The sequence below is a fragment of the Corvus brachyrhynchos genome, unplaced genomic scaffold, assembly GCF_000691975.1.
Source record: "Corvus brachyrhynchos isolate BGI_N302 unplaced genomic scaffold, ASM69197v1 scaffold5, whole genome shotgun sequence".
In the NCBI taxonomy this organism is placed as follows: domain Eukaryota; kingdom Metazoa; phylum Chordata; class Aves; order Passeriformes; family Corvidae; genus Corvus; species Corvus brachyrhynchos.
Genome location: NW_008238321.1, coordinates 9,585,763 through 9,610,329, shown reverse-complemented (window position 1 = coordinate 9,610,329; position 24,567 = coordinate 9,585,763). Strand labels below are relative to the sequence as shown.

At 38.3% G+C, this 24,567-nt stretch overlaps 2 protein-coding genes across 2 annotated transcripts; both read left to right on the top strand.

Annotated features, from left to right (window-relative positions):
* The first annotated feature begins 1,663 nt into the window (after positions 1–1,663).
* Positions 1,664–11,202, top strand: LOC108446703. Its single transcript, XM_017734125.1, has 2 exons — positions 1,664–2,038; positions 7,949–11,202. The coding sequence occupies exon 2, from the start codon at positions 7,994–7,996 to the stop codon at positions 9,008–9,010; it is 1,017 nt and encodes a 338-aa protein (XP_017589614.1). The 5' UTR covers positions 1,664–2,038; positions 7,949–7,993; the 3' UTR covers positions 9,011–11,202.
* A 4,499-nt stretch (positions 11,203–15,701) lies between these two features.
* GPER1 (G protein-coupled estrogen receptor 1) lies at positions 15,702–21,476 on the top strand. Its single transcript, XM_017734124.1, has 3 exons — positions 15,702–15,870; positions 16,427–16,572; positions 17,912–21,476. Exon 3 carries the CDS (start codon positions 18,342–18,344, stop codon positions 19,413–19,415), a length of 1,074 nt encoding a protein of 357 aa, XP_017589613.1. The 5' UTR covers positions 15,702–15,870; positions 16,427–16,572; positions 17,912–18,341; the 3' UTR covers positions 19,416–21,476.
* Positions 21,477–24,567: the final 3,091 nt, after the last annotated feature.

Below are 24,567 nucleotides of genomic sequence, written 5' to 3'. Positions count from 1 at the left end.
AAACACCAAGGGCACAGCCAAATAGCCTTGTGTGTACACCCACCCAAGGCAAATTCAACAAGATATAAACCCTCAGCAGTTTGCTCCTGGCTCACAGCCAATAAATAATATTAGTTCCCCCCCTCTGCCCCCAGCAGGGCCCAGAGTTATCAATAAAGGACCTATTCAAAGCAATTCAGTGGAAAATACAGCAACAAAACCATGCTGCAACTGTTCAGCATTGCCTCAAGTGCACAAGTGATCCATTCTGGAAGCTCAAAAGTTAAGTTGATGACCAAAACCTTCCTGAAATTTTTCTGTAATTTCAAAAACAATCATTTCACTATGCCTGCATGGTTTGGTGTGCTCTCTGTACAGCCCTCAGTCCTAGAAAGAATAAGGTGACACTTGAAATTTGCATCTTTACTGAAAAACCAACAGAAAAAGGGAAGAGTCACCTGATTTGCACGTAACAACAATGCACATTTTTTCTTTACCATTCTTAACTATGAGAACTTAGCATCAACAGAATGAGCCTGGATTAGGGTACAGCTCACAGGGAAATGCAACATACAAAACACCTGCACTACACTGCCACTGTCCCCAAGGTTTTGGAGGAGCTACTGCAAATAAAAGGGAAACAAAAAACAACCTACCCAGTCCAACAAACTGCTACATATGATAATCAAAACCAAAGGCTCTGTGTGAATTACAGTATTCTGAATAAAGGCCATTGGAAAGCACATTTCACAGAGCCCCTGAACTACTGAAGAGCTGTTCTGGAGGACAGTTCCTTCACAAAGAACATGAACCTTCATCCTGAAAATCAAAATGTCTCTGAGCTACAGCTGCAACCCAAGACCCTCCATCTAGTTTACCTCTAGTCTCAAGAAAGCATTCAGGAGCAGTAGTGCTAACCTGCAGGTGGAAATGTAGACCAAGTGCTAAAATATCTTCTCCAAGTAACCCACAACTTCAATTTTGAAATCTAGACTCATATACATTTGTCTCATTTCATTTTTCTGAAGTGTTTTGGCAGTTTCCATGTGTTTTTAGTGACCCTTGTTAAAGTACAACAAGTAGGAAGCTATGAAAACAGAGTGCTGATACACCGGTCACAAATTACCCTCTCAACCCACGAACGCCATTGCAGGTTACTAGAAGATTACAACAGAAATGCCCTTCCCCATGCGCTGGTAAGAGAAAACATGATGCTACTGATACATCCCAGACAGACGGGCTGCACTAAAAAAACTCATGAGCCAAGCCTTTCTTGCTTATTTATATCCGAGGCTTTAATAACACTATTCAACATGGTCATGCTGAGCCAGACCTGAAACATCCTCCATACTCAAAATCTTGTCTTTTAACACCTCATGGGCATTGCAGAGCATCTGGAAAAATAATTTATTGCATGTATACAATAACAGGAGTGTTCCAAAAGCCCTCGGAAAAATAGAAATACACCTATTTTTAAGCAGGGATCTTAATGCTTTGACATGCCCTGCTTTGTGTTGAGTTCTTGTTGTATTAAGCAAAGGGCGTGGTGTGGTATTTATTCCACAGGCTTTTCCTTTTCTAGACCTCTAGCACTTCAAACAGCGCACTGGGAAAAAATGCAATTGCAAAGGCTGGCCAGTGAGAGTAGGATTACTTCACGAACAGGAAAAAAAAAATCCACTGGATGGCCTCACATACTTAGAAATGGCAGGGACAAACACTACTTTTCTGTTCTAAAATATCTCACTGCAGAGGAGAATCTGAACTTTAAAGTCACATGATGATGAAACCATAGGTTTGCTAAACATGCAACGTGTATGGTTTGAATGACTTCAACCAAGTTCCTGTTCCCCTTACAGAACTGCATGTTTTTTCAGTCAGCAAGCACCCGGATTTTTCACTGTGATGTACCGCAGCTGAAGAAGTTATTGTAATATACACACTCTGCTTTCTACAGAAACAGAAAGCTCTATAAGCGCCAAACAGTAATTGTATTTCAACTGACATTTCACAGTGAAAGGCTCAGCCTGTTTTTTCTGTGGAACATTTCCTTGAAAAGGTAAGTGCTTTATATTATTTTGAATATGCAATGTTTTGTTCAAGAGGCTCAAATAGTGAAGCTGAGGTCGTAATTAAAAACTTTTTGTTTTCCCTTCTTTAACAACACAATTTGAACTACACAAACTGAAATACTGTATCTGGGAAAGGTCCTCAGTTGAAATGTGTAATAAAGCTGAAATTTGTGCTAAAGCTGGGCATTAAGTAGAGAAAATGTGAAGACTGTTTTCCAGTCAGTACTTCACTCCCGTTGAACCAATGGGAGCTGGATGATGAAATACTGTTCAGTGGTCTGGACAAACGACTCCGACCATTGCCTAAAACCAGTCTTTTAAAGGATGGACATTGTCAGATAATCTTAACCCCACTACAGGAATTGTAAAGGACAGGAAACACGTCAGTGATGCTGCTTGGAGATTATGTTTAAGTTACTGTTAGTTCCTTTATATTCTAGAAAAGTAAAACCAAAAGCTTTCGGTTTCTCAGGAACTGGTACTTTTCTGTAAGTTAAGGGTAGGATTTCTTAAGTCTTTACAACTTCAAATACTTGCCCAAGAGTAGGAATTGTGATCTTACAAGAAAGAAGAATACAGTATTTCACATTTCAGTCTCTTACATAATGCAAGCTGCCTCCATCTTTTAACTTGGCAGGCGTAGTGTGAACAGAAAGGGCATCTTCACCCCCTGGATCATGTGTTTTTCTCAAGTCGATGCAGGACATGCCCACCAAGAGCACAGTTTCACAAGCAATGTTACATGTATTGCTTTATGACTGGATGAAAGAATATTTTCCTTCTAAAGGCTGGTGACAGAATGCAGAAAGACTGCCCTACCAAACCTTTTACAGAGGAAGAGTTCTGGCTGCCAGGGAGAAACTCCCCTGGTTTAGGAGCTTTTCCTTCTAGACTTTAAATAAACACAAGTCTCCTTGAAACCAAGCTCTCCTTTTGCAGCAGTTAAACATCAAAGTGGGGATGAGGAACCCAAACCCAATGAAATCTTAGGGACTGGGTCCCCTCAGTACTGAAACTCCTTTCACAACTTGCTGTTTTTAAACTGCTTTCTGAACACTGTGCTCACTGTGTTGGAAGTGAAGTGGAATGTATTCACCATGCTTCAGAAATTAAAATCAAACATATTTGCTTTAACTGCTGAATTATAGGAGGGAAACAGGGATAGAAAGAGGAAAAAAAAAATCCAAGGAAAAAGTGAGGCCACATGAAGTTAAGGAAGGATTTGTAATATGACTGATGGCCAGTTAAAGTAAGGGGGACCTGGGATAAAGAGACAAAATACTGGAGCATGACAACACAGGGAAAGATAATGCAAGTAGCATATTGCAAATTTCCCTCACTGACTAATCGTAAAACAAACAGAAACAGACCTGGCTCCTGCCATAGTTACCGGTGACTTAAGTGGAAATAACAAAGCCAGTTTATGTCACACTACGTTGTGAGAGAAAAAAAAAAATTCAGGTCTTGAGGTGTTTGCACTGTAAGCTACAAACACCACTGAAAGAGTAAAGGACTGGTCTGCTGTCGTCACCCCCTCCACCCACACCACAGCAGAGCATAAACATTACGTGCATTTTGAAAAAAAAAGTATGTCCCAGCAGTAAATCCAAGAACCAGGCAAGAACTGAGGGAATACCAGATCTTCTCACAGCAGAGGAAAATGACATAATAAATTCCCTAATTTTTTTTATGATGAAAGCTCCAAGTATTTTGAAAAAGAAAATGTGGCCAGCTGCATGAATACTCTGAAATAAAACACGTGAGAAATAAACCACCCTCTGCTGCTCCCACGGAGCATATATTTTTATTTTAAATTAAATTAAATTAGTATTTCCAGAAGTCTATAAAAACTTGCAAACATTAATATTACTACAGCAAAAGCTATGAGCTCCTTCATCCCATTGTTATTCTAAGCATGAACTTGATGTTTTGGGAATGTTTTCAAACTGGAAAGACAATTTCTTAGAGCTGCTTTACATGATAGATGAGCATCTTACAGTCACAGGAATCTCTAAAGCTACCCATTCCGATGTAAACAACCGTGCAGAGAGGTTGTGCCATCTGTGACTATTCCCAATCCATCAGCTGCAAGGGAGTCAGGCTGTTCTGGCAGAGCCCAATCCATAATTCCAGCTAAAAGACGCTAATGCAGCCACTTCATGAGGTGGTGGGCAATGCATCTTGGAAAGTGCTATGTATCCTCAAATTTCACTGAAATCATTATGAAGAGACAAAATATTGAAAAAAAAAAAAATTAGATTGTCAGGAAGTCAGAAATATACAGGTAGGTGTGACCCTTTTAGAGAGAAGGGTGCACTTGTATCAGCTGGTAGGAAGAGCTGGGCATGTCTGATGGCACCCCCTGCACACAAGCCTTTCCTACCACAATCTGAGCTCCAAATTGCCCTTTGCTCTTTTAAACAGTGAGACAGCAGAACCAAATCTGAAAAGAGTCTCTGACATTATCACTGTGATTCTTTTAAGCTTCTAGGAATAATTTAAGGGGGAAAAGTTAATAACTACGCATTGATTTTAATCTTATTTGCCAAACTGAAAATATTTCAGAATTAGCTACAAACTGCTAGGAGATATTTTGTCTTCTGTAATAAACACTTTATTGAATTCAAACAAGAATTACACTCACAACTGACTAGCCACAGCAAAGCTGCAAACAGCTTGCTCTTTCAGTAAAATTTTGTTTGTGTGGGAATCCTAAGGTGATTTTCGGGACATTCCCTTTAGAACAGCACACCTAAAAATTTTTCCTTAGCTCAGAATTTTAATACTTACACTGATTATAATTATAAACCTATAGTTGCACTGTTATTTCCCCAAAGTGAGCATATTAATTCTAGGTTGAATAGATTATTTTTTAGTTCAATTCCCTCCTCAGATGAGGTAATTTAAAAGACATACACTCAGGTTAGGATAATAATATTTAGAAGGAGAGGAAGCATCAGTGTTAATTATTTAACAAAAATGTTAGTGTGGTTACAACTGCAACTGTTTCAGGCATCTGTCTTGACACCAAATGAGGGCAAAACACATCCTTAGCCTCTGCTAAACACCGTGCTGGTTTACCAGTAACACATCACAATGTGCAAGCAGGTGGGCACAGGAAGAGAAACCAAGATGATGCACTGGCTTGCACAGCAAGCTGCAGTTACTGGAATATGCTGCATTAAGCCTTACTTTGTCTTAAAAGCCCGAAGAGTATTTAAATAAAATTTAAAATACATTGCTGTGGTCAAAATTGAACTCGGTATCAGTACCAAGGCCAGGTCCTGAGCAAATTTATTCAAGTTTTGGCATCTTTTTTTTTTTTCCTGTAATTTGATATAAGGCCATATGATTTCCTGTGAAACCCCAAACCCCTCTGTTTCCTTTGCAATGATGTTACCAGAAAAGCTGAATGTTGCTAAATTATTCTGAGATTCCCTGCAAGGACACTGAACATAGCTGGCCCATAAAAGTTGTTGAGAAGACAATGGAAATGTTCACAGTGCCAAAACTGAATTCTTATACTCAGCCCTGCAAAAGGCCTGATGGAATTTGCAGGCAACACTGAAGGCTCTGGTGGAACAGCTTTAAATGTAAGTATTTCCTAACCTTGAATCTACAGTGTGGGATGATAACAGACTTTCTCAGATGCTCAAGTGGTCATAATCCTTCACCAGATTACACTTCAAATCTCTCTCCTAACAGGAGATCAAAACTCCATTTACAGTTTCCTTCCTTCTTGAGACTCCACCCAAGTATTTAAGAAGAAATGAATTGTGAAATTTAAAGTTTTACAGACAAGAATTGCTCATATTTAATAAACTATTTTTAAGCTTCAAAATTTCATTGACTTTTAACTTGCTTCAGAAACTTCTGCCTGTTTTGCCCATCAGTTCTTTCCTACATGGTGCACCCCAGCTCAGAGGCTGGAACATAGAGTCTGACCAGCCAACCTTTCCCTCCTGCAAGAGCACCTGTAACACAAAATGTTTTCCCTGGGTGCATCAGTCCTTCCTGTAGTGGAATCTCTCAGAAAATAACCTTTTCTAGAAAGGAAGAAACTCTGTCTTTAAAAAGGGACAAAGAACACTGCTGAATCAAAACATAACTCCACGCTTTTCTAGAAATGAAATTATAATTATATAAGATTATATACACATTTAATCAAAGCCACTTTGATAAGTCAACTTTTCTAATTAAAACCAGTATTAGAATTCCTATTTTGAGGAGAGATTAGAAATATCAGAAATGTGAAGTAGTGTCAGAGGTAACGACCATAAATTAACTGTCAAACAGTATTAAGACACTGACTTATCTATAATGAGCACTGCTTAAAAACATTAATGCATCTCTATGAATTTTTACCAGTTTAAAATTACTTTCACTTTAAGAGTTAACATCACTAGAATCCCTTTATGGAAGAGGCATTATGTACAACTAAGTATGTAGCTTCTTGCCACTATGACTTACAGAAACTTCTGTAAGGAGAACTCCATGGTCCTGTCTTTGCCTGCTTGTTCAGACCAGCTTTATGTAAAACAGAACAAAGTAAAAACACCAAAGTCTAACACAAAATTGGAATCTTTGTGAACAGAGATTTTTCTTTTTCCCCACAAAACACCCTACACTGTAAAAATGCCCATTTGTTTAACTTTTTCCAGTACTGAGGAACATTTTAATCAGACGTTCCAAATTAATTAGGAATAGTGAGTTCATTATTTTATGTTTAAATATATTTATTCTTTGCAACTTAAAAAGATGTGCTATTTTCTGCGTCAATCAGTACAAGGTGCACAGAAATGTCCTCTTAGAAAATTGAGCTAATTATGCTTTTAGGTGGTCTGGAAAATGTATATATCCATATCCATTACAGTTTTTCATGAGTACATATCATGTTCTCATAAAAGCTTTTTGCCTTTAAAAAAAAAGGAGCCTCCAAGCATATATACAGTAGCAAAATCATTATATCTACATATCACAGAGTCATTACAGCTAACAGCCTATCCATATAACTCTCAAAATTCCCTATTTCCAGGAATTTATAATGCAGCTGTAATAAATGGTCCTTGCTAAAACTTTATCAACAGGTTTATAATGCACCAGTAATCGTTTTCTCAAAGTCAAGCATGCAGAGCAGCATTATTTTTTGCCGTTTTATGCAATAGCTACACCTAAGAAATGACAGGGTTATTAATGTATAAAGATGTTTTAGTATAAAAGCAGTTTGTTCATAACAGTTCTTAAACACTCTCATTAATTTTATATGGGCTCCTCGGTACAGACTGCAGTTATGAAAGGCTTTTTTTCAGAACAGAAAGGAAGCAAAACTAAAACAAAGAAAGGAATGTGGCTTGTGCCTCATATTGTGATTATCTTAGCATTTTCCTCAGTATGTGGTGTGAGACTGCAGCTGGGTTCAAATGATACAGAATTCCCACCCTTGTGACAGGACAGTGGAGCTTTTTGTGGCTGGAGCTGCTGCCCACACATTGGATTGCCCTGCAAACTGCCTTGGCCTTTCTTGGTGAGATGGAGAGGAAAAGAAGCTCCACCTAAACACAGCCAGCTCCTTCCTCACCCCCAATATTCCATATATTCCACAGGCAACATGAGTGTGCTGGATCCTGGCTGTCTACAAAACTGAGCTGCATCAAGTGAGGAAAAGGGGGGAGTGGTGAGAGCAGAAACCACATCAAAAATAAAAAGGCAGATTTCTCTGCCTAAAAATATAATTTCAAGCTAACTTGGGTAATAACACAGGAGTGTAAAACCCACCAAGAAATTACTGCATTTATTCTGAACAAATGGTTCATATGCCTGGCTGCACACAATATATTCAATGCAAAAAAAAGGCATTAAAACTGTACTTTAAAACTTGTTTCACCTTCCTTTTCCAGTTCAACCACCACTGAACAGGAAATAAGCACAGTGTGGAAAGAAGGATGACTTCTCACAACATGACGTGGATCAGCTACCCAAGCAAGAGCCAGCCTTTCACTTCCCAAGAAGAAATTGAAGCCTTCATAGCTTCTCAAAATATCATATCCAGACTCATGCACTGTTACATTGCCTTTTTTGTACCCACAGGATTAACAGCTGGCATATGTATTTTGATCATTTTCATAAAGAATTATTTGCAGAACAAAGGACAAGGCTTGGACTTACTTCTTCTACACTTCACCATCAGCAATATCATAATGATTTTTTTCTCATTTACTGTCATCACTAGACCAGACTATTTAACAGCAACCCACCTTGCCTGTAGTGTCCTGTCTTTTTTTTTCAACTTTGCTTATTTCAATTCTCAGTATGTTTTCATTTTGACATCTCTCACACTGTTACTGGAAAGATTTCCATCAGGGACTGCTCTCTGCAAAGCCACCCAAAGACCCATCTTGTGTGTCGGGTTTGTACTCACGTATACCTTCTGTTTGTCCCTGACGGAGGCAGTGCTGGTTGGCACCGATAATTATCAGCTGGAAGCACGCTGCCAGTTGGACCCACTATTTGCATGGCCTGAATACGAGATTGTTAAATTCACCTTTGGGTTTGGAATCCCATCACTACTTCAGATTCTCTGTTTTACTGTTCTCTTGGCTAAAGAAGCACCTGCTGGAGCTCCAGCCTTGCAGCAGCACATCCGCACTTACGCCGCCGTGTACGTGATCAGCGTGACAGCATTTATTTGTCGCCTCTTTTATAACATCATGGTTCTCTTCAGGACAACACTGAAGCTACAGAGGAGCATTGGAACTACAAAGAATGAGCTTGTGATGAACATTGCAGAAATAGTGTTGTTCTGTGAGAGCTGTGCTAGTTTGGTAGTTATACTTTGTTTTCATAAACCATGCAAGGATGAAGTACTGAAAGTCATACAAAAGTGCCGAAGAAAAACCAGTGCCAACAATCACCTTGAAATACCAGAAACAGCCACGACCCATCAAAGTGGGTCACAGTAATCTGTTCTAAACAACTGTCAACCCACTTCACTTTTTAGCTTGTGGGTTTTGGTTTGGTCTCTTACTTCTTCAAAAAAAGGGCAACAGTTCCTTCTTTAGAACCCAAACTTGGCCTATTTTACAGCTAGCAGTACTGGAAGAAAAAAGGTGGTCAGTTCTAGTACTTATAGTGATCTGTGAGAAAACATCCATGGTCTGGGGCTGTTTGGGGTTCTTCTCACATATACATATATATTTAAATCATCTATTTTTCTGCCAGCATTGCTTCAAAGTCAGGTAGAAAGATGAGTACTGTTGCCATAGAACTGTGCTTCTGCAGTAGTATCAATGCCCTAGCAAAGCTGCAAACAAAAATGTGGCAGAAAGCAACTTTGAACAAAGGTCAAAATCTGCAGCCAGAGCATTTTCTCAGGTGTGCTTCCTCCTTTGACTTCTTAACCTACAAACTACTTATTTCTATAGCATTGGTATATAACTGGTGTATGTAATTCCAGTAGCAGCAGCAATGAAGTTTTTGTCTGAATTCCTGTGCCAAAAAAAAAAGGAAATCAAATTAATGGAAACACGGGTCCATAAAGGAAAGCTTTGGGTCTTTTGTGAGGCACTGAACTGGAAAGATCAACAGGATGGCTAATTAAAACTTGTGCAAGAATGAAAGCTTTTTGTTAATGTACTCTCAGCTTCCACTTTGCATTTAGACTTACAGCAATTATTGATTTAAGCCATTCCTGATGAGTTCATTCAGAAGTATGAAGTCGTTGGAAGAGTCACATTCAGTAATACACTAACTGGAAAACAGAGAAAAGCCAGCCCAAAGCAGTAGAACCAAGTGTGCTTTTAAGAAAGCAAACAAAACCCAAGCCCCAGTTCCTAATAGGAATCAAGGCTCTGCTAGAGACAAGATAGACAGAAGCATTGTACATTTAGATGAGAGTTGATGGGTAAATGGTGCAAGAAGAGGAAAAAATCTGAATTAGAATAAAACAGCTGTGGTGCAGGAGTTTGGATGAAGCCCTGCAGGATCAGTAGCTGATGCAGGCTGAGATGTAGGTGCAAAGGTGGAAATGCCTGCTTTGAGCACATTGCTCCTGCCACCAAATCTGGCCAGGAGCCACCTTAGGCATTTGGCTTTGGCTTAATCTTTTCCTCTCACAAAGGTGGAGAAAACAGAAACAGGAAAAGCACAAAATTAGACTAAAACTTGGACAATGATGTAAGCTTAGATTGCAAAGTTATAAAAATACAGTGCTGTGATGAGGAAGGCTCAAGTAACTTGAAGAGTTCTGAGAAAAGCTATTTTGATGCTTAAATCTATGCCTTTGTATGAAACCCGGGTGCTAACAAGAACTGAGAGGGTTTTTTTGCAGTTGTATCCTTTGAAAGATTGTCCTGATGGGGTCCAGATTTGTGTGGGGAGCTGGTGTAAATCAGCATGGGCTGCCTAAGAGAGAAAAGCAGGAACTGATTGATCAAGATGAACACGTTCCACAACACAACAGCCAAGTGCAGAAATGGAAGAATAATAATAATATAGACCTAGTATCCAGAGATATGGATCTAGTCTTGGACATCCAAATCCTGAAAGGTATGGACCATGACTGTATCGCATGCAAATGAAGGGCAATCTGCAGTCCCACTATGACTGTAAGGACCAACATTTCCACAAGATGTAAAAATCAATGGGTAAGATGTCTGCATTACATTGTCTCAGCCTGTTCCCCTGTTCAATTTTCTTCTGCTGCCAGCAGGAACAGATGGATAATTAAAGAACTCGACATATAAACAGATCGTTATAGAACGTGGTCAGAAAGGAAGTACGTAGGTAAGAATCATCTCTTTGAAAACTAGAGCCAATTTCATACTTGTGAAAGGAATTCTCAGACGGCATCAGAGGTTTTGTTTTGCACCTGAGAAGAGAGAGATTAAACAACACAAAGATCAGCCTTGCAGAAAGAAGTTCGAAGAGATGAGTTGTAAGAGCTGTACATCAGTGAAAAAGCTGACAGACTGAAAGAATATGTCAGAAGATGCAAGCTGTTTATCCCAGCTCAGAGAGTCACAGTTTCAGCTGCACTGTGGGTAAGGAGGATATTTTGTAGCATGGGAATTATGTGCGAATGATTCTACTTTATTTACAGCTTCCATACCTTTTATATTTAAAGATGAAAGAATAAATATTGTATTGTTTCTGAGTCCTGAGTTACTGAGTCCTGAGTGAAAGGTGCCTAAAAGAAAATCGAGTCAGTAAAAGTTGGCTGGGACCTGGAAAGTGGTCTGATGGCAAGTGAATGCCAGTAACACACCTGTGAGGCGCCACAAGGTTGAGCAAGGGGGAAAGGTTGAGCAGGACAGGAAGGTGCTTCACAATACTCTCAGCAAGGTACCCAGCTAGAGCAGAGCCATACCCACGTGTCTCAGACAATAAAACCTGCACTGTTAGATCCAGGATCTGAGAGTGAGCACACCTTGACAGGATGAACGACTGTGTGTGAGTCTGTGAGCACTCCTGGGTAAAGCTCCTGGCTGCCATCTGTGAGATGTTAGTACACGTACTCTGCTCTCCTCCCTGTCCACGTGGAAAAAACCTGAGTATTTTCTGGATGGCTGGTTATACTGCCATAAGGAAATCTCTCTGTACAATGAAAAGACTTTGCAACTGAGTATGAGAAAACAAAGGTAAACAGGAGGGAAGAAGCTGAAAAATGCAAAACAATAACTCAAATAGTTATGAGTGTAAATTTTAGCAATACAGAAATGTTTTCATAGAATCATTCTTGATAAAGTCAGAGCTTACATTAAAGTTTAGGACAATGAACATGTGGTCCTAGAGAAAAATCTACTTGCATCCAGCTAGAATATGAGAGCAAACAGCCCTATGTGCAACAGGGAAGGAACACAGTCTCCCAAAATCCTTCTAATATAGTCTGATATGAGGGAGAAAAGACCAGCTTTAGCTAAGATTAAAAGTAATATTTTAAAATAATTAATAATCTGAAGAGTATTTTTAAGAACAAAATAAAATCTCCATGCTCTGAGACTTTTTCCCTTATGCAACCAGCAGCTCAGCTGAACCCTTACTTCTCCCAGGCTTCACCCAGTTTTGAACAGTATGTTCCAGAAGAAATACAGCATATATTTTTATAGGCAGGCTGTCAAAATTAACTGAAGGGATATACTGGAAAGTTCAAAGAAGAATATTTTATTTCTGTACTGGTAATATTTGTATCTTTCCACAACTTTGGTCTGCATTTGAAAAAAACCCGCTTTGTTCAGTAGAAGAAGAGAAATGATCAAGCTGCTGAAGTTAAAGCATGAATTTCTGAGTTGGTAACATGTTCTGGAAAAGAACACATAGACACTCAGGACTCATCATTACTGAACCAGCTGGCTCAAACTTGATCTGATCCCATTGCAAACAACAACATTGCAAACAATTTGAGCTAGAGACTGGATGTGCACAATTGAATCACAACTCCAACTGCTACATCCTTCCAAGGCTGCCCTTACTTACATTCTAATATTAAACTTACAGGCACTGAAAGGGCACCAGTATTATTTATCTTGATTTTGAGGTAGCTGCAGAACATTTGGGGCAGGGTGAAAGCTCAAGCAATTCAGCCAAAATAAGTACTCTATATAATGAATCCACCATATACGTTGCACAACAAATAAATTCACTGATGCGTAGAATGAAAGAATGCATTTCACTTCCATGGTACAAAAGTGTCCAGCAAAGGACTGCCAGACTCAGTTACTAAAATAAAAATGATAGATGTTTTGCAAAATTTTTTTAAATAGCATTTGAATAGAGCCTGAAGTCCTGAGATGGGGCTTTGAGCAATCTGGTTTACTGGAAGGTGTCCCTGCTCATGGCAGAGAGCTTGGATCTATATGGTCTTTAAGATCCCTTCCAACCCAGACCATTCCAGGATTCTGTGATCTTTCACTTGACAACATTTTGTGGCCCCGTTTAGTAAAATTTTTAGATGATCCCTCAAGAGTTTTGCAATACATGCTTTAAGAAAAATAAGAAGGTTTTACCAAAGAAAAATAAAAAAGTTTTACCAGAATAGTTTGAATGAGTTTGAACGGATGTTGTCCCTATAAAATGAAAAGGCTGAACTTTTAAAAATTATTTTTAGTAAGAAAAATGCATTCTCAGAATTATTGGCAACTGAAAAACCTAAATACACAAAATACACTCCATCCAAGGTTTTCTGGAGGCACAGAAGCACAATTAATTCCAGCTCAAACTAAGTTTGATTATTTGCAAGAAAGATTATTTGCTACTGAGGCTGGACAGGATAAAGTATGAGGGTGCTCTAGAGCAGGGTAATGGATGCTGATGTCATTCAGTGGCTGAAAAAGGTGAGAGAGAATTTGGACATCAGTGTACTTGCAAAACCTCGTGAACAGTACAACAGCATCTGTATTTCCTTTAGAGATAGTTCCAGGAGAGATTCTTATACAAATCTTATTTCTTCTGCAGATGATTAGATGTATTACAGTGTAAGCATTCCAACACAATTTTAATTTATGCTTCCTTCCCTGCCATGCAATACAATACCTTACTTTTTTCCATCTCTCCATATACCCTTGCCCTGATCTAATTTCTCCAGGACTCAACAGCTTCATACCCAAAACATTTCCACATTTCTGACAGAATCCAACAGTCTCTTGCATCCTAGAGGGCTTATCCTGCTTATCCAGCTGGAGAGGCTGCCACAGAGTGCTGGTACAAGAGCTGTGATGCATCAGACCTTTCAACATTGTTCTCTCCCATACTCACACCTCCCACTTTCTTCCTCCTCAGCTGCCACCTTTTAGCAGCACAGTAAATGGCACATATGTTGAAGTCTGCTAAATTACACAGACTATCTTCTATGACACCCCACATTCAGCCTCGTGGTGCACCAGAAGTACCTCACAACTACACCAGTGCTTCTGAAAGACTCTCTGGTGTTAGACATGTTTACTGAGATATTTACAATGTTTTACACATTGACTGCTGCATAAAAATAAACCAGGGAAATTCTGAATGCTGGATTATTGGGGTCTGATGTGATACAAATGCTACTGCACCAGTTGCTTTCACACATGACCCCAGCAACAATCACAGTAAGGTAAGACAGGTGGAACTTTAAGACTCAACACTGTCACAACAGTGACCACGGATCATTAAGGCAGTCACTGTGAAGTCCTGTGGAATACCTGCAACTGACAGGCAAAGAGCAAAAGTATAACGTTCAGCAGCTGCTAAAATTACTTTGAAGCATTTTATGGAATATGGAAATGACAAACAGTGAGATTAAGATAGATTAATCAGTAACAACAATCTCACTGCATAAACAAGGGCCTGAAAATGCTGTGATCTGTTTTAGGAAACGGGATTCAGAGGATTCGCATGATCATCTCATAAAATATTTAGAGAAATACAGAACTCATTAATTACAGTATAATAAGACAATATACAAAATTACCATAATACTAGATATGACCTCTTATGTTTCATAGTTCTTCTCGCACAGAAAACAGCTACTTCATGGGTCTTTCAAAAGAGAATTTCCTAACAACTCTGGAAGTATGGCAAAGTGACATATTTCTTACTGTTTCAAACAAGAAAATTAGCATTCAGAATTATAGATTTTAATAGCAAATCAGCTGATATTCACAGCTAGACAAGCAAGGCCAGACAGACCAGCTGATTATCAAATCCAAGCCCCCACAATAACAAACAACTGACACCCAGAAGTGAACATTATACGTGAAGAAAAGTAAAAAATCCTTCAGGCCCTTGAAAGATCAGTGGAAGCTCTGAAGGACAGAACTAAGTACAGCAAAACCACATGATCAACAAACAACAATAAAGACTCTCTTTAATCCTGTTCTTTTATGACAGCAAGAAATTAAGACCTTCAAAGCTGGTATCACAAGATTTTTCTAACATTTATATTATTCCAGTCCTACAGTGCAATCATATTTGTACACTTCCCAAAGCGAAACACTTCAGGCTCTGTCCTTATCATCCTCCTGTATTAAAACACTGCATTCCACACACAGTGGAAAACTTCTTGTTCAGAAAAATTTTACCAGCACCAATCTGTGCAAATATTCTTTTGATCTAAATCATAACTGATTCCAAAAGTATTTAGGAAGAGCCATCACGCAAGAGCATCTTAAAAAACTTTTTCAGTAACACAGCCAAAATCCTCTGTTCCTATGCACAGCGTGTTACAGAAAAACCAGCAAATAATATACCTGCCTCAGTGAAGGCAAAGTGCTTCTGCTCCCAAACCATTCATGTAAAGCACTTCTGCTTCACTTTTCTACAGAAATCTTTGTAATCTAAAAATATTTGACCACTGTAATTGGTGTCATACATCTATTAGAATGACATGTTAATTGCTTACTCCACACTTCTGAAACTGTCACATTGCCTTCCTGAAGTCCTAAATGCTGAGATCCCATTCATGTTATTCCAGCAGCGGCAGAATGCTGCATCGATGTACACTTAAACGTTCAGGTGTCAGATCAACATAATCACAGAAAGCAACTTCCACAAATAAAATATTGCTCTTTTCTGAGGAAGGTTTGACTTTCTTCCCTTTCTAAGAATCCTGGCCACCAGTAGGTGGTGTTACTGGAAATGTCAAGTAGGGTTTTTTTACCCCCTGCAGATGAAATGCAAAATTCCACCAGCAACACTGGTGGTTTAATGCAAAACTGAGGCTCCTCATTCTCTGTAGAGTAAGCTTATTTCATCCATGTGATCTTGAGCTGAGCAATTCTAAGAAGTGAGAGAATGACAACATATACCTGAAAATTTAAATACACACAAGCAAAATGGGATCGACTTGAAGGTAGGAAAACTGAAATTTATCTTGGCAGTTCAGCAAATGACTCTTCTCAGATGCTTGATGTCTTCAATCAGATATTTCCTTTTAGACTGCCCAGAGGCTTTTAAAAAAATAGCACAAATAACAGTAATAATTGCTTTATATCTATATAAAATATGCTTCATTGCAATTTCCAAATAAATCTCTTAATTACTGATCAGCTGAGCTCTAGCTTTGAACGGATTATAAAACTTAAAAAAACCACCAGAGGCAGAAAGGAGGATGCAATGAACAGGAGGCAAAATAAAACCAACAAATACGAGAGAAAAGATACTTGAGTAGTTCTAGTAAAAAAGAAACCAGCAGAAACAGGGTTAATTCTAGCCTTATAAGGCTGTTCAGCAGCACTTCAACTGCACACAAATTAGAACAACCCTGGGAATCTATAAAGCTTGTTTTATTGCCAAGGACATGCAGCAAGATCTGCATTTTGCTCTTGTAAACTATCCTTTATTTAATACGTTCTAAAGCAGAATAGACTTTTATATGATTTTTGGTTTTACTGCTGAATCATCAACAGGTGGCATCCGCTGCAGCTCTGCACACCTAAATGCAAGTTTTTACCGAGAGGACAGTGGAAGTTGGCACATCCATTACGTGTGCACCCAGCAAGGACCAGGCTGCTGCTGTCTGGAGGAAAATCAGCTCTGAAGAAATGGAATTAAGGTAAAATAAAGTGTTTCACAGTACATAGTTACCTGTAATGCTTTTAATTGCTGGGCTTTTGGCGGCCTTTCAGATGTAATTAAAATCTGACCACAGACCGACCTTTTAAAATCAATTGCTCGGGCTGTTAACTTATCTTTTATTGTATTTAAATCTGTTTTACTGCCTTATTCACAAATAAAAGGATCTTACATAAAGACAACAGTGACTTCCATAGATGCTTGAAACAAACACCGAACCGTCTTCTAATAAGTGTAATTTCATATGGATATTTTAGCAAGAAGATTTACACTATTAAAATGATTCAAAACACAGCAACAGGTACTGGGAACTCACGCCTGTTTCATTAAGAAATAGAAGCTCTGGAATCCATACCTTTATTTAAGCATCTGTAGCTATTTCTGATTACTTGAATACATTTAAGGAAACTCAGAGCTATAATTTTGACTAAAAATATTCTAACACTCCTACTCCACTAGTGGTCTGCTCTTTCCTCCCCCAGACTGCACACTGGCAGGATTTAAGTCATTAAAATGTGAAAATAGGCATGAATTTTACTAGCAAACAATTTTTTTAATATGTTTTCATGTAAATAAAAATCAAGGCTTTGATGGTAAGAGGAAGATTAGAGCAGTTCAAAATATTTAAACCTTAACACAAAATACTGTGGTTTGTAATTTTCTTGCTGTTTTATTTGTTTGGGGTGTCTTTTGTTTGGCTCTTTCTTTTTTTAAGTAAACTTCTCGCAATGCTTCAAGTGCATAACATTCAACATTTAGAAGTAAACAAATCTGGCAACTGGTATTTTCCATTACTACCCGGAAGTCAGTGAAACATAATAAATCACAACGGAAAACAAATAGAGTATAATAATGTTGGTGTAAATCAATACACTGCTTGCATTACCTTCATTTCTAAAATTTGCCTTTCCCTCCCACTGAAAGCAGCAGGAACCAACTGCTTTTCATCTCTGTTGCCTTCTCAGCCACAGACTCTGCTATTTATTAGTCTTACAAGCTGATAGAATAAATATATAATCTATATATGAAAAAATACAATTTTTCTTTAATAGGCTAAACTCACTAATCTGATTTCTCTGTGTTTCTGCATTTTCTAATACTGAACCTTGAAGGGGGTGCACAATTTTGACAGACCTGCCTTCACGATGTATCATCATTTAGAAGAAATTTAAATTCTTTTAAGTGAACCTTTGCATATGTATTAGATAGAACATGATGTTTCCTACAACCTCAGCTGTGATGTTAGGTTAGCAGAAGCTAATGGCACATGGAACAGTGCTGGAATATGAGATTAATCGTTTTCCATTTGCAAATTGCAGGTCCAAGGATGCTCATTGATTATTAAAAGAAAACAAATGGAGCTAGAATTCCACAGCCTTCCAACTTGCATGAGGAAACACTGTTGATGAAAAGCTTGTATTAAAGAGACCCAAGTACCACTATGGTAAAAAGATTCCTACATGATCTTAAGGCATACAGGAAGTGCAAATTCTCTCATTTGCAATGTATATAGTGTCCTGTAAAACAAATTAAGACGTTCACTATTTGTAGTATTATATTTCAGTCAGTTTTAAGATAATTAATCTGACTTCTAAAGCATTTTAGTTTCCTATACAAAAGTCTGTATCTTATTCAATTCCAATAAAAAATGCTTACTAGGAATTCAGTTGAAACCAACCAAAAACCTGGGTTTTTTGGTATTGCCACCAAACTGTGAGTACTAATACCTTTTCTGCAGATATTTTAACCATGGAAACTTATTCTGCCTCAATATCACCTGTTATATGTAACAGCACAACTTTTAACCTGAATGGATCCCATTTGTGTAACGAAAGCATATCCTCTAGATTAGCTGATAAATCAGAACACCAACAATATGTTATCGGCCTTTTCTTATCGTGTCTTTACACAATATTCCTTTTTCCTATCGGTTTTGTGGGAAACATTCTGATACTGGTTGTCAACATTAGCTTTCGGGAAAAAATGACAATTCCAGACCTTTACTTCATAAACCTGGCAGTGGCTGATCTCATTCTAGTGGCTGATTCTCTCATTGAGGTGTTTAATCTTGACGAGAAGTACTACGATATCACCATCATCTGTACCTTTATGTCTTTGTTCCTTCAGATCAACATGTATAGCAGCATTTTCTTTCTGACATGGATGAGTTTTGACAGATACCTAGCACTGGCCAAAGTAATGAGGTCCAACCTATTTCGCACTATGCAGCACGCTAGATTGAGCTGTGGGCTCATATGGATGGCGTCCATTTCGGCAGCTCTAGTCCCATTTACAGCCGTGCACTTACAACACACCGGAGAGGTCTACTTTTGTTTTGCAGATGTAAAAGAAATCCAGTGGCTAGAGATAACCCTGGGCTTTATTATCCCCTTTGTGATCATCGGTCTTTGTTACTCATTAATTGTTCGAGTCCTTATAAAAGCACACAAGCACAGGAGTCTCCGTCTGCGGCGACAGAAGGCTCTGCGCATGATTTTTGTTGTTGTCCTGGTTTTCTTTATCTGCTGGCTCCCTGAAAACGTCTTCATTAGTGTCCAACTTCTCCAGAGGAAAAGCGAGCCCGTCTCTTCAAACAGCCCATCCTTCAGGCATGATTATCCTTTAACAGGACATATTGTGAACCTAGCAGCTTTTTCTAATAGCTGCTTGAACCCCTTAATTTACAGTTTTCTGGGGGAAACCTTCAGAGACAAACTGCGACTGTACATTGAACAGAAAACAAAAATGTCAACACTGCATCGGTTCTGTCAGGCTGCCTTAACATCTGTCATTCCTGACAGTAATGAGCAATCAGAAGTCTGATTTAGTGTCATTGTATAAAACATATGACTGTGAAGTTGTGCAAATAGTGAACAAAATGCTTGCTACTAACAGAAAAAAAAGTGCATTTGTGTGTGTATATATATATATATTGTATCGCCCGACTGAGTATTGAAGGTTTATATTCAAAATGTTTTTATGACAAGACTTTAATGTAGAAGAATATGTTTTAGTCAGATTTATATTTAATTATGAACAGGATTATTAAAAGCTGAGCACTGAAGAAGCTTTATTTTGTATTATACATGTATGAGTGACAATATAAGAGAAAATTTTATCAACTTAGGAAGACTCTAGATGTAATCTGATTATCAGAGATGATACTTTGCTGGTGTATATAAGGTACTTCCACTGAAATAATGAAGCTGCCGTAACAGCGAGGAAAAATCATTACAACATATTGATGTGGAGATGCATAAAACATTGATTTTTTCCACCCAAACACGTTAAGATAAATGACTCTGCTTACAAGAACTACATAGTACTATCGTCACTGTATTCTAGCATGTCTTCCATTATTACGTTTTTTTAATCTTAATATAATCAAGCACAGTGATGAGTTTTTGTCTCTTAAATGTAATCCACTGTTTACATCAGTACTTGATCAAAACTAAAATCATCTGTAACTATATGCTCATCTCAAAGAACTTCACAGAAGCAAAATGTAGTGCTTCATTCTGTCTTTTAAGGATTGACCCAAATAATCTCTCCCAGAACAAACGTAATTGGCCCTTTTGTCAAAAATGCCAGTGCACCAACACTGAGTACATTCACACCTGCCTTCAGATTTGAGTGCACATTACATGAGATCTCCTCACTTTCTGTGAGTCTCTTCTGATTGCCAGAACAAAATGCTGTGGTTTTTAAGGAAGTATCACTTTCTGCAAAAGATATTGTAGATATTGTGTAGATATTGCTTATGAAAGTGACGGGAACCTCAATTTTCAGAAAGGAAGAACACACGTAGTGGAGAGTGTGATTAGTGATCATCAGGTCTGAACTTTGTGCACACCCATCCCACCTCCAGAAACCACCAGCCTTTCAAGACTGTAAGATGCATGTTGGATGCTTTGATCATTTGAAGATTAATTACAGGAAGCAAACAAATGATAGCACCACTTACTGGAAAACTACAGTGTTTCCTTTCTTCTAGCAAATAATTGGGTTTTAAATCTGATTGATGTTTAGCACAGGTTACTCCTGAACTTGTTCAGGGGAAGCTATAAAGTTCCTAGAAATTAGCATGCAAGATCATTTAAAACATCACTTGCTGCATCTCTCAAGTGAACAAACTCATTTCACTTCTGTGCTTATTGACTGAAGCACCAGAGCTCAGCAGAATAAGATGCTCTGTCCTATTTTCAAATGTCGTATATTAATTAATTAGCACAATAACAGATTTTAAAGGATTTTTAAATGTAGACCTTTAAAACAATGACTAAAGCCACTAAAGCAATAAAGAAAACAGTGAAAACGATGATTCCACTCATATTTCTCACGAAATATCTCAAGTTTCCTAGTGGAAGTTTTGGCCACAAAAGACCTGACCTATAAACAGAAAGGCCACAAGACGATGATGGTTGAATTTGAAATAGATAGCTGGATATTCCAGCAGGAACTGCAGGGTGGAATCTGTGGCAACTGCAGATTATTTGCAAGCAATTGCTAATCACAATCTAAAGAAAAATGTCCTTTGGTCCCATCCTCCCTGTAGAACACCAAATAGATCTCCTCTCATAGCACAAGTTGCTAAAAAACACTTAGCAAGTCATCTCCCACCACTGTGCTGCATCACACGTAGCCCTTTCTCGTCAGTATTTTCCCTTTTGGAATTAGCCACAATTACTCAGGTCCCATGGATTGCCAATAGACATTAATCACACCATTAAGGATGGCTATTTCAGACAACAGCCAGCTGCAGGAAGGGATAATTGTCTTGGCAATGCAATTCTGAGGAGTAGGACACATCTTGAGCTTACAGATTTATTAGGTTTGTGCAACCCTGACACTTGCCACGAATAAAGAGCTTATTTGGCGTTACAGGAACACACTTTCCCAGTTGTAGTTCTTGCTTGTTTTGGTTTTATAGGAATATGATCCTTTTCCCTCCTCCTTCCTTCCAATACAGTGATCATGTTTTTGATCAAGGCTATGGTAGAAGCCCTTCTGCTACTCCTGCAGAACACAAATCAAGAAAAGTCTTTGTGCAGAAGCTTAAAATAATAAACAAACAGCAATACCAAACGCCTGCTCAGGCATCCTACAAAACAGCTTGTTTCGAAGTGATCAAACTCAGTAACATACAGTGAAATCTAGGAAAGATCAGATTACTATAGCATTAAGAAAACAATATTTACTCAGCCCAAAACAACTTATGGCATGTTTAAAACCCAATTACAAATCTACAATACCTGATGATTCCTTAGTGCTGATATTTTGGCACAGGCTTATGAACTGTGCCTGAAATTACTAAATTTAAACATACTTCTTACTTTAAATGCAAAGCACTCTCCCAGCTGAAAAAACTGCACATTTATTCCCAAAGCTTTTTTTTAACAGTAACTCTGTACAAGTAATATTTACAGAAATGTCATACAACTTCCATGTGTTTATGTACACAACATGCTTTCTGCAAGCCTCCATCTTGCAGTAACTCGCTTATCCATGGACCAAAAAGATCTCAGCTTGGTATGTCATTTTCTTTAATTTCAAAGAACATAATCACCAGTAAATAAAACCTTTTCTAGAGTGCAGAGGAAAAAGGCAATGGGAGCAAGAATTTTGATACAACTTCTTCACTTTTTTTTCCTCTGGTCTCTCACAAATTGTTTAATTGCTGAGTTTAAGGAAAGGATTCCATATGCCTTTCTCAAACACTGGACTGATGACAACGATGAGATTTAAAAACCTGTTTACCACAGATGCTTACAATCTTTGCTGTAATAGTCTATAGCAAGTTCCAGCCATGAAACATCTAGTGTTAGGAAAAGCTCACAGAAGAGAGGAGAGAGGGAATAATCAAAAATTCCCTGAAGCCATTAACTGCTTTTGAAAATAATACCTTAGCACAGGAATTTTTTATGCCTTGAATGCACAGAGTATAACTGAGTATCTCGAAACAAAATCAGTGCAAACAGCACAAACTAGCAGCGATCTGGACCTGATGCAACTGAAAGCAGCAGGCTTCCCTCAGCTGTGTAAAAAGATATGAGCAAAAGAGTTATGTGAGACCTTTTTAACATGTTGAAGAGATTCTGTAACTGCATTCTTTTAAGTTTTAGGAGATACACTAAATACTGACTGCAAAGACGCAACATCCACGCCTTGAAAATGCAAAGTCGGTCAGCCTAAAGATAAAGCTTGATTCATTTATGAAAAGCATTACAGGATGGGAGGGCATGTGACAGAGAATTTGAATCAATGAGTCAGGCGATCCCAGATTCTGTGCAAGGCGTTGATATAATACGGGCAAGATGCAAGAAAAGTCACCTCTCCCTTCAAAAGCTTGAAAAAAAACCTGAGCACAAAGTTTTACAAGAAAATGCTTGTAAAGTTTCAGACTAAGTATCTGTGTTTCAAACAAAATTCACTGGCTGTACAGTGCAGGCTCTAATCTTTTTTCCAGCCATCAAGTTGTGTTAGAGTCTAACTGAATTTTTTCCCGTGTAAGGATTTTGCTGTATTCTCTCAGCTGTTTATTAAGACTGCAAAAGGGAAAAGGTTGTCTGGTCAATTTTAAATGGTTAGGATTGTCACATAAAAAATGTGTTAGAGTGGTTTACCGTAAGTAAAAGCATGTCAAGTTCAACCCTGATTATCATTAATTCCATTGGAACTTGTTTCCGCATAACTAAAAACAAATGAGTGCATGAAGAAGCAGGTTTGAATTTTAATAGCTACTCATGAAGGTGAGCCAATGAATTAATTTGATTTTGATTGAAAACAACGAAGATAAGGGCTTGATTTGAATTTAAGGGACAGTATCCTTCCATTTCACTCTAAGTCTTACCTTACCTATTCAGACCATCAGAAAAATATTTAATGTTTTCACCACAGAAGAGCACAGGGCCAAATTAACTGCTTATTTGTCCTTTTTAATGTTCAAATTGCAACATCATGTGATAGGGAACAAGTCACTTTTAAGCCATGCACACAGAATACCTTTTCTCTACACCCTTAAGCTCTGCTGTCAGGGAGGTGTGTTGTGGCACATGCCCTGTGCTATGTTTTAAAGAGAGACACACCAGATATGAAAATCTGAACACCCTCCATCCGTATTTATAATTTAGGTGTCCTTTCTTCAACAGTATTACCCAAACTATTTATTCCACAGTGACATTTAATACAACAAACTTTTAACCCTTGGGTTTGGGCTTCCTTTTAGACTTCCATTCCGTCACATGGCAGCATGACACAGCCAGGAGCTCAGAATAAACAGCTGCATATTGAGCCACCCTACGTGCCAACACAGGAGCCATGCCCTCTCAGGACTGCAGACTGTGCAGGATCAGCTCTACTTTCAACTCCCCTTCTTACGTGCTACTTCATTTATTTTACATATGTCCACTAACTGCCACTACAAAATATAAAGATGCTTGCCTGAGTCTCACAAAGTCACCTGCCTGTTTAGAATGGCTTTTGAAACTGTTCAACCCCCACGATAAAAACCATATTCAGGTTTCCAACCTGTTTTCTCACATTGTTCAAACACTCTGCTACAGGTATATACAGACATTTCAAAGGTCTGAATTAAACTACTGAGCTGTTCATTACCAAAAAGTAAAATCCTACCTTCTCAAAATAAATATTTAATGCAGCAGGGTAAGCCTTTCCAAAGCAGCAGCTTTGCTTACAAGTCCCAGTTCACTTGACCTGCAAGCAAAATCACCGAAAAGGTTTAAGACCTTTCCAAATTACATTGAATGTGTTTTCTGGAAGGACTATTAAAAAACTGTGGGGAGAAAAAAGACAGAGTAGAGAAACAGGAAAATTATCAGGATATTGTTGAATTGTCCTTAGAATAGGAGTTAAGGCGATTTTTACAGAAAGAGCTCAGTGGTAGAATTGCCTAATAGTGCTGGAGATAGATTTGTTTTCTGCCTCAGCAGCAGAAATATTTCCTTTCCCAGGCATT

Bases quoted from the DNA above. Each gene is read 5' to 3' on its own strand.
- LOC108446703 (XM_017734125.1), top strand. From the start codon at position 7,994: ATGACTTCTCACAACATGACGTGGATCAGCTACCCAAGCAAGAGCCAG.
- GPER1 (XM_017734124.1), top strand. From the start codon at position 18,342: ATGGAAACTTATTCTGCCTCAATATCACCTGTTATATGTAACAGCACA.